This window comes from Microtus ochrogaster, unplaced genomic scaffold, assembly GCF_000317375.1.
Source record: "Microtus ochrogaster isolate Prairie Vole_2 unplaced genomic scaffold, MicOch1.0 UNK66, whole genome shotgun sequence".
In the NCBI taxonomy this organism is placed as follows: Eukaryota; Metazoa; Chordata; class Mammalia; order Rodentia; family Cricetidae; genus Microtus; species Microtus ochrogaster.
The window spans coordinates 1694546-1705553 of NW_004949164.1; the positions used below are offsets into that span (position 1 = coordinate 1694546).

Sequence of the window (11008 nt, forward strand, 5' to 3'; positions counted from 1 at the left end):
GCTCAATAGCTAGCCGTCCTATTCCATCTAAGGGCTCATCAGCGAAAGCATGCTTTCCAGTGACGATAGAGCTTACCATGTCTTCCTCTTTTAGATTAGCAGGGCTTGTTTCAAGAATTCCAAACATAGTGTCAACTTAAGAATCAGTTTTTATCAATTTCTGTTAGCACTTACCTTTGATTCTTCTTCCAAAGGTTATGTTTTCCATAGAAGATAATCTGAAGCAAGAAAACCATACATTTTTTTTCTAAAACATAAGCAATTCATTGTAATCACAAGGCAGAATCAAATCAGCACAGATTATTTCAAGATGTTTCCATCTAGTCACATTAGTTCTCCAGCCCTGGCCATGATGAATACGAGAGCTCAACACAACAGGAATTTATTGTTTCACAGCTCTGAAGGCTATACAATCCAGAATCAAGGCATGAGCAGAAGGGGGATCTCTCTCGAACCTCTACAAACCCGAATCCTTTCTTGTGTCGTTTTGTCCTTCTCGTGGTTTGCTGGCACTCCTTGGAGTCCTGTGGGTTGTATGTGTGGAGCTTCAATCACTGTCTTCACGTCAAATGGCATTTTCTGTTTTTCTTCTAAGCCTAGTGGCCATGGATTGAGGCTCACTAAATTAACTATAATGCTATGTTAACTTGTTTATATATGCAAAGGCAGGCACCAGAGTTTAAGATTTCTGTTGTTTTTTTTGGGGGGGAGAGAAATATGAAAATATCTTAATTATATATGTCAAATTATAATGCTTTCTTACTATAAATTCATTTCCACTGAGTAGTGGACCAAAGATGAGTGTATTAGTTCTAGCCTATTTCAAATTCATAAATGAGATATATTGACCATGATTTAGATAGTATTTATTTCTTCTGCCTTACACATAGTGGAAATCACTTGCCAGGAATACCCAGATAAAGCTCTTCATTACACATCCTTTGCTATAACCAAAAGATTGAAAACAATACAGATTGTACATTTTAAGACCTGCAAAATTTTAGACCTGTATTTAGTTTGAATGGGATAGAAAATATTTAAATCCTTTTCCTTCTGGCATGCAAGGTTACTCATCTAACTTTGAATTCAGGATCCTACTTTGGTCTAGAATTTATTCTATTAGTAAACTTATATACAGATATTACTTCTTCAGGTAACACCCAGTATTCTATAGGGTCTAAATCAGAAGTTAAATGAACAACCTTAGCTGGCTTGGGGAGCAACTGAGCTGGTGTTAGATCAAAAATATGGGATCCTCTGAAGATGAATAACAAAGATTGCAGAGAGTCAGCTGCCTCCTGGAAGAAGCGAGGAGGTCTTTGAACCCTGAAGACTGGTGTTGGTGGGAACATTAATATTAGGCAAATTAAAATCACATCTTCAAACACAGCACATTTTGTGATTATCAGTGTGTAAGTTTGGCTGAGGGACTGCAGGGCAGGGTTATGTGATGGGTAGGTAAAATAGAATTCTTAGAATAAATATAAATTTCACATGAAAGTATACTTCAAATATGTTGTCCTATGGATGGTCTTTAAAAATGGATAATGACCCGAATGCTAGGCAGGCCTTTGAATTTGATGGCAGTTTCTTCAAAAGCTACTGTTGATAAAACCTGGGTTTTCCCAGGAAGCTTTTCTTCCCATGAATTTTAGAATCCTACAACAAAACAGAAGTTGAACCGGAATTCTGTGGCACCTGCCCATGTGTAAAAGGGCAAATGTTGTATCAGAGAAATCTTTTTATGAACTACCAAGTCCCCAGATTTGCTTTGGGGACCGAGATGCTGGAGGATGTGCTTATTTCCAGTGGCCCCAAGAGTGCCTTGCCCCGTGTAGCTCATTAAGCCCTGTTCAGGTAGCCAGAGTTTGACGCCTCCAGGGAACAGTGGAAGTGGAAGGCTCCGGAGAGGTCAAATGGATGGTTATCCTATTGTCTCTGCTCCATCTCCATCTGACATGCAGTAGAGGTGCTAGCATTTCAGGGGTCAGACTTGAAATTCTTCAGCTTTCAGAAACACTTTTTTTTCCTACCTAAAGAAAAAGAGGTCCTCAAGTATAACATTCTGGGCCTTTCCCCCTATGACTCTGTGCTTGTCCTATTGGTCCAGTCCATTTTTTGATGATGCTATTAACTGCATTACCTTCCAGGGTTTCTGAGACCTAGTCAGTCAGTCATACCTGGTCTACTCTATCTCATCAAGCCTATGTCCATAGTCTAAAATATCCAAGTGTCTTCCATCAGAAAAATATCAAGAGGGGAGTGGATGTGACAGAGCATGTGTTGGAGGCCTTAAGTTCAAGCTGCAGGATTAAAAAATAGACAAGGAGAAAAGAAGAATCCCACCATTTTCCTTTTTTTTTTTTAAATGACAGTTTCTCACTATATAGTGACTGTCTGACTTTGAACTCATGGGAATTCCTCTGCCTCACCCTCTCAGCAGCACTGTAATTAAAGGTCTGAGCCACCATGTCCAGCTCCTTTCAATCAGTTTTAATTCTTTTCATCCATTAACGTGGAACAATATATTCATATTCTTCTCCTCCCTACAAAAATCCCACGTGTCATGATTTCTTTGCTTATTACTCTGGTGACGGCACTTTCAGTCACGTGGTCCAGACGCTTGGTGTAATCTGATGTCAGTGCTTTCCCATCTTTCAAGAAGTCACATTCTTTATTAACAACTTGCTTTTCTCTGTTATTCCTTGGGCTCTGAATTACCTGCTTTTTTTCTTTGCTAGGCATGAACCTGTGAATTTATTTATTTATTTAGTTTGGTTTTGGTGCTGGGGATTGAGCCCACACTTCGTGCATGTTAATGAAATGCTCTCCTATGAAGCAGTACCACAGCACTTTAACTTTCTCTGTAGTACGAATAATAAAAACCCAGAGACAGATATTAAGATTCTGAAGATCAAAAAAGCAAAGCAGCCAGCCACTGGCTTTTACTTCTACCTCAGACCAAAATGGGCAATCTTATCTCCAAAATCCTCATACTGGGACCTACCTCCTCCTGTTTTATTTTCCTCTCTAGGGCTGGGATTAAAGGCATGTACCACCACCTCCCAATCTCTATGGCTAACTAGTGTGGCTGCTGGGATTACAGGTGTATGCCATCACTGCCCAGCCTCTATGGCTGACTAGTGTGGCTGTTTTGCATTCTGATCTTCAAGCAAACTTTTTTTTTTATTAAAACACAAATACTATACTACTATATACCACAGCTCTTTAATTTTTTTCTACCTGGAATGGTCTCACTAGTTGCCCAGGTTGACCTTGAACTCTTGGTCTACCTGCCTCAGTCTCCTGAGTAGCTGAGATTACAGATGGACAGCACAGTGCCTGGCTGAATTCTGTGTGTTTGCAGGGTTGGAGCAGAAGTTGACATCCAGTGTCTTCTTCAGTTTTTTTAAGATTTATTTATTTATTATGTATACAGTATTCTCAGTACTCTGCCTGCAGGCCAGAAGAGGGCACAGATCTCATTACAGATGGCTGTAAGCCACCATGTGGTTGCTGGGAATTGAACTCAGGACCTTTGGAAGAGCAGGCGGTGCTCTTAACCACTGAGCCATCTCTCCAGCCCGTCCACTGTAGTTTTTTGAGACAGGTTCTTGTTGAGCCTGGAGTTCACTAACTTAGCAAAGTTGCCTGGCTAGCAGTCCCCATGATTCCTCCAGTCTCTCCCTGGTTCTGGAATTGCTGGCACTTTTGTGTAGATGCTGGAAAATCCACACTCAGGTCCTTTTGCTTCCACAGCAAGCACTTTATTGACTGAGCCACCTTCTCAGCCCTGAAATTTTACTTTTATTTGACAAGATAATTATTTATTTCTATAGTGTATGCATATTATGCAGGCATCCCACAATAACTAACATGTATCACCTCAAATCTTAATCACAGTGATGAAATCAACTGAAATCTCTTTCTCTAGCAGTCTTGAAATACATACCACATTAATATTAACATCTCTACAATAGAACATCAGGACCTTTTCCCTCTAATTGGGACTTTGAATTCACTGGCTAACATCCTCTCGCTACATTGCTGCTCTATCTGCTTTTTGGCCAGTCTTTGGCAACGACTCCGCCCTATTTTCTGTTTCTGTGAAGACAGCATTTCCAGACTCCACACGTGATCTTACAGTACTCACCCTTCTGTTTCTGACTCATTTAGCTTTATGATTTTTAGTTCCATCCGTGTTATTTCAAATGATAAAATTTCATTTTTTTAATATCTGGAAAATAATTGTATACCAATCCTGGTGGCACAGGTCTTGGGGCCTACCATTTTTCAGGTGAAGGAAGGGGGATCAATTGTTCCAGTGCAGGGTAAGCTAGATAAGATTAGGATTCATAGACAAACATAGACGAACAGGTAACCCCCAAACAACAGAAAAGAATTCAATTGTGTATACTGAACACTTTATTCATTTATCCGTTGATGACACATTAGGTTGAAGAATCTTCTTACTGTATAAGAATGACAATTTCCACTTCTGCTTAAACAGAATTGCAAGATCATCACTGAGGGGCTGGAGAGATGGCTCAGCGGTTAAGAGTGCTGACTGCTCTTCCAAGGGACCCGTGTCCAATTCCCGGCACCCACATGACAGCTCACAACTGTCTGTAACTCTAAGATCTGACCTTAGATGTCACCCTCACACAGGCACACATGCAGGCAAAACACCAATGCACATTAAATAAAAATAAGTAAGTTATGTGGGGAAAAAAAGGTCATCACTGATTTCAGGATGAAGACTTTTGACAATGGTGGTGTCTTGACTTGAGAACCTCTGGACAGGAAAACTGGAAAGAGACAGGCAATGGATAGGATCTGCCAAACAGCTATCTTATATTGAAGCCTGAGGCTTGGAGTATCCTGCTCACTTAGCTGGATCCCTTCAATCACAATGAATGCAACAGCTGTTGTCTCTCTCTTCACGGCTCTGTGAAGAAGCCCATTCTGTAGTCTCCACCTATGGTGTTCCCTACTTTAGAATTCAGTTAAAGCCCTTCATGTTCCATGAAGCTCCTTTTCATCTAGGTTGGTCAACCATGCCTCAACATGTCCCTCAAAGGAGTCAAACCAGCAACCGCTAAAGAACTAAATAATGAACTAAAATAAGTCATATAAACATCCAACTCCTGCCGTCATTCCAGGGAGGCCTGAGGTACACAGTGAGATGCTGCCTAAAAACAACATAGACAAACAGCAAACAACCCTAAGAACTAAGCAGGAGATGAGGCTCCATGCGACTGTGCTTACTTAGTGCACAGCAGCTTTGGGTTCAATCCCCAGCACTGCAACAGACAAAACAAAACACCCAAAGAAAGAGAAAGAAGAATTAATAATGATAAATGACAGAATAAATTGGAGAAAAGGAGTTTTGGATTAATTCTTGTTCAGGCTATTATTCTGTTTTGGCTTTAAATGTTTTAAAAAAAATAGATCTATTCATTTGTGTGTATGCAAGCCATGGCACATGTGGAGGCCAGAAGGCAAACTGTAGAAGTCAACTCTCTTTCTTCAGCATGTAGGTCACGGGGTGCAAACTCAGGTTGTCAGATTTGGAGGCAAGTGCCCTTACCCACTGATTCATCTGGTTAGTCCTCTGGTCTACTTTTAAACTAAGCAACTGGTAAGACTCTGAATGCTTTCTAATGATAAAGGTTTTTTTGGTAAATAAAAAGTTATTTACATATGATTTTTGAGTCTATTGTGGTGTGTGTGTGTGTGTGTGTGTGTGTGTGTGTGTGTGTGTGTACTATGGAGCTAGTGCAACATTCAGAGGACAATTTGTGGGTAGGACTGGATTCTCGACTTCCAACTTAACATGAGTTCCAGGGGTCAAACTCAGGCTGTTGGGCTTTCCAACAAGTTCCTTAATGCAATGAGCCATCTCACCAACTCTATAACTAAAATTTCAAAATCTACTTCTTTCCCTTCATTTTACAGATGTTGAAACCTGCACCTTCTCACTGAATTGCTATGCAATCTCACTGTCTTGGTTAGTGTCATAATCATCGGTTCATTATTATAGTTTACACCTGTGTTTGTGTGTGCCTATGGACTGTAATGCATGGTATTTGGAGAGAGTTTTTAGAATTCATCTTGTGTTAGGAGGTTTTCTGCATAAGGGGAAATTTTGCATAAGGGGAAATTTTGCATAAGGGGAAATTTTGAAGCCATGGGAACTGGTGTGTAGGTGTGAATGCTTGTATAGAGAAAATTAAATCACTCTAAGACAGAAATACCTTTCAAATGGAGAAATAACCTAACTTTGTTGAGTTTTACTCAATGAATTTTTTTCTGCTAGTTTAAGAGGCATTTGCTGTTTTCTACTTGTGATGCAAATCTTTATTACTCAATGCAGTATCTACTCTATAAAACCAGTTTAATAAACTTAAAGAAGAACAATGTCTCTAATAAATAGAAAGCAATTTGATTTTTAAGTCATGTTGAAACTGCATTCAACAATATCTACTGAAAACCAACTAGCTCCCTCCCTTCCTCCTTCCCTCCCTCCCTTCTTTTTTCACCTGTCTTTCTTCCTTCCTTCCTTCCTTCCTTCCTTCCTTCCTTCCTTCCTTCTTTTTTTTTCTTTCTGGGTTTTCAAGACAGGGTTTCTCTATGTAGCCCTGGCTGTCCTGGGACTTGCTTTGTAGACCAGGCTGGTCTTGAACTTACTGACCTACTGAAAAGTTGAATGGTAAGGTAGCTGTTTTTTGAAGACTCAACAGGGTAGGACACTTTTAAAAAATTATTTTTTATGTGTCTGTGTGTGCTGGTAAGACTTTATCTCCACAATTTGCATGTAGGTGCCATGGAAGCCAGAAAGCAGCACTACATTTTTGGAAGTGGATTATAGGCAATTGTGAGCGTCTACTGTGTGTGCTGGGAACTGAATGATGTCTTCTACAAGAACAGTAGGTGCTCTTAACTGCTGAACTATCTCTTTGTCCCCAGAACCCCTGTTTAAAGATAACAGTGAGATGATAGTTGCAGACAAGATGTATCTCTATTACTAGGAAAGTAATAGGACCTTATGATTTTTCCATATATTACAGAAATTAAGCACTTGTTTCTTTGTACAAGCACCTTAATGTCTATGTGAATAAGGGAACATACACACTCCACACATACGTTTCACACTCGCTTCATGGTTTCCATATAAAAGAAAGTTGGATTTTTCTCTGGGCCACCAAATTCACAGATAATGACATGGAGACTTAGTATTCACTATGGAAGCTTGACCTTAGCTTAGGCTTTTCCCCCAGCGAGCTCTTATAACTTAAATTAGCTTGTTTCTGCTAGTCTGTGTTTTGCAGTGTGGCTTGGTTGCTTCTCCTCTGTACCATGTGTCTGACGTCTTCAGTGTCTCACTGGCATCTCCCTGCTGGCATCTCTTGAGGGCCTAGATTCATCCCAAGTTCGTATCTCTGCCAAGAAGTTCCACCTGTTCTCTCCTTCCTACCTAATGGCGACTTAGAGCCTTATTAAACCAATTGCAATGACACATCTTTACACAGTATAAACAAATATTCTGCAACAACAAGTCCCTTAATGAAAACTGGTTTTTAAGAAATGAGAACTCCTCCTGATACATCGAGTCACTTGTGATGAATGCTTAGTCTTGTGACTTGTGGTGTTTGGGGGTGCTCTTTCCTAATCTGGGAAACCAAAGGATGCAAATGGATGATTGGTTTTTAAAAACTAATCCATATTAAAATCAAATATGGAGCCTTTATAATACAATAATTTCTATACTTATTAGACTTCTGAATTTCTGTGTTTCAAACTTGGGAAAATATATAGGTAATTTAATGTAGCAGATCAAAGAAATAATATTTAACTTTCTGTTTTGTTTCTATGAGACAGGGTCTCATGTAGCTCAGGCTTACTCGGAGTTCCCTGTCCAGTTAAGGATTACCCAGAATTTCTGATTCTCCCATCTCCACCTCACAAGTGCAGGGATTATAGGCATACACTACCACACATTGCTTAGTCAAAAATTTTAAATTAAGAAATATATACAAAGAGATGACACAGTTTGCTACTGAAGACCTGAGTTTGGTCATTGGGACCAACATGGTGGAAGGAGATAATCTGCTGCAGGTTATCCACTTGCCTTCACATGCGTACTGTGGCATGCATGTACTTGCATGTGCATGTGTACAAATAAATAAATACAACTAAAAACACATCTATATCAGGGTTTCTCTGTATAGCTCAGGTTAACCTCAAGCACATGATCCTCCTGAATGCTGGGATCACTGGGATACTTACATGGCTGTTTCTTAAAATAATACTGTAGACCACGTTTAGACAAATGCTCTATCTTACCCATACAATGAGTATTTTATTAATTTATAAAATAATGTAATGGGTAAAGCATTAATTTATAGTTAATAGATGGCAAACGTAAGTGTTTAGGGATTCCATGGGCTCAGTTTCTCCATAAAACAATGTTACATAAACGGCTAATGAGAAAAATCATATAATTGTTTTACTCAGTCAAGCTTTAGTCTTAATCCATATATATGAAGCACTATTCATGATTTTGGCTGAGTTTTAAGAAGTCGAGGTCAACTTAGAAGGGAAATGACCGGATGCTTTGGCATATCAGATGCAAGGTGTTTGTTTTAGGGACCGCATCTTACCTATCACGTAGTGAATAATTAACATCTATTTGAGGCTGTACAACACATACTCCCAAGTCTGACCACTGTCGGGTTTATTGGACAAGCGAAAGTATTTGGATGAATTGAATTTTAAGCTTTCATCCTACTTATTACAGGTTTGTGTTGAGTAAATGAGAGAAGCAACGCGAGGGGAAGCCCTTTGCCCTTATTTCCTAGTCACGAGTCTCTTCAGTGCTCCCTTCACATCCTTGTTCCTCAGCGTATAGATGACGGGGTTTAACATGGGTGTTACCAAGTTGTAAAAGAGGGTAAGAAATTTTCCTTGGTCCTGAGAAGCTTTGTGCCCTGGTTGCATATACATATAGATGATATTCCCATAAAACAAGGAGACTACGGTGAGGTGGGACCCACATGTGTTGAAAGCCTTCCTCCTTCCTGAGGCCGACTTGATCCTCATCACCGCTAGAGCAATGTAGCTGTAAGAAACTAGGATGAGAGCCAGGGGCGCCAGCACTATTATCACCGATAAGATGAAAACAGTGCTTTCCACAGCCACAGTATCCACACAGGCAATTTTTATCAGAGCTGGCATCTCACACAAGAAGTGCCTCACCCGACATCTGCCACAGCGTGGCAGCTTCATGGTCACAGGAGACATGACCAGGGAGTTGAGGAGTCCAACACTCCAGGCCACAGATACCAACTTCCAGCACAGCTGAGAATGCATGATGACCGAGTAGTGAAGAGGCTTGCAGATTGCAGTGAAGCGGTCATAAGCCATGACAGCCAGCAAAACACACTCGGTGCCTCCTAGGCCTAGAAACATGAACAGCTGGATCGCACAGCCAGTGTAACTGATGGTCTTGTCCTGGCCTCCTAAGTTGAAGAGCAGCTGAGGGATGGAGCTGGTGGTGAAGCAGAGATCGAGGAAGGACAAGTTGGTGAGGAAAAAGTACATGGGGGTGTGGAGGCAGGGGTCCAGATGGGACACTAAGATAATGACAATGTTGCCCACTAGAGTCACCAGGTAGAAGACGAGGACAAACACGAAGAGAATGGATTCTAGCCTGGGTCTGTCTGAGAAGCCTAGCAGGATGAACTGTTCTTGGCAGCTCTGGTTGATCATGGCATCAAAGGTCAGGACATGCCTGCAGGAAAGCCATGAAAAACACGTCAAGTTCATGAGAGACAAGTTAAGTCATCAGCAGAGGGACAAAGAGCTGCACATCATCTCAAAATCCTGAGAAGATCTAGACAACATCTCCTGAGAAAATACTCTTACTGGCCTCCTTTCTTTTCGAATACCAAAGATATACGGAGCATTATATAGTGTTTGAACAGCACAGAAGTGTAGAGAGATCAGGAAAAAATGACTGATACTCCCCAATAGACCACCGCTGCATTAGCCATGCGTTTCCCTTTAGCTTTTTCTTGGGTGCACATATAACATACACCAAATCGTCGTGTGTTTAAGATTTCACTGTCTGATTTCCTTTTTGAAAATATTTATTTATTTAGAGTGTGTGTGTGTGTGTGTGTGTGTGTGTGTGAATGTTTGCCTGCATGTATGTAAGTACATTACCTGTGTGCAGTTCCCTTCGAGTTCAGAAGAAGGTGACCTGTCCTATGGAGAGTGGAAACCAAACCTGGCTCCAAACTTCTGAAGCATCTCTGCAGCGGCATGTCTGAATTTTCCATCATTCAATACTGTATCTTAGAATTTGCCTTAGTTTTAAAATCCCACAGAACAACAGTAATTGGTATTTCTATCACTGTGCTACCTTTCCTTGGCAGTTGTTCACCAAAGATGTTTCATGTGTATTAAAGATCTAAACAGTTTACGGATGTGCCTGCTTTATTGTGTTCTTTCTCCTAAATATATGGCAAATGTTTGATCCAAAGAGAGATATATTGTTTAAGTGTGAATTTTTTTTTTGTAGAGAGGTGGGTAAATTCTTTATGCTTTACAAACTTTCTATATTGGAGAAAACATTGTTTTTTTTTTGTCATTGAACTAGCAGGGCCTATAAAAATTTATCAGCAGAGCTCAAGACTGTGCATAATGAAAACAGGAGTAACTAACGTCTGGTTTCATTTTGTTTGTTGGAACTGAAGACAAACCCTTCAATTTTTATTTACCCATTGAATTAACAGAAATATACAAGTTCTCATGAAAATGATGGATTCTACTTTACCTTTTCTATGCAATTCTTACTTTCTCTTGTAAATACACACTCACCTATATTATCATAAAACTACAGCTGTATAAACAAATAGTAAGTTATTACTTAACACCTTGCCATAACCATATTTTGTGTTGCAGAAGCCAGAAGAATTTGGGTCAGTAGTCTATTAAATGTAAT

General features: G+C 40.0%; 1 protein-coding gene across 1 annotated transcript; it reads right to left on the reverse strand.

Annotated features, from left to right (window-relative positions):
• Window positions 1-8850: 8850 nt before the first annotated feature.
• Window positions 8851-9780, reverse strand: LOC101989163 (olfactory receptor 2W3-like). Its single transcript, XM_005369936.2, has one exon. It carries the CDS (start codon window positions 9769-9771, stop codon window positions 8851-8853), a length of 921 nt encoding a protein of 306 aa, XP_005369993.1. The 5' UTR covers window positions 9772-9780.
• Window positions 9781-11008: the final 1228 nt, after the last annotated feature.

Bases quoted from the DNA above. Each gene is read 5' to 3' on its own strand.
- LOC101989163 (XM_005369936.2), bottom strand. From the start codon at position 9,771: ATGATCAACCAGAGCTGCCAAGAACAGTTCATCCTGCTAGGCTTCTCA.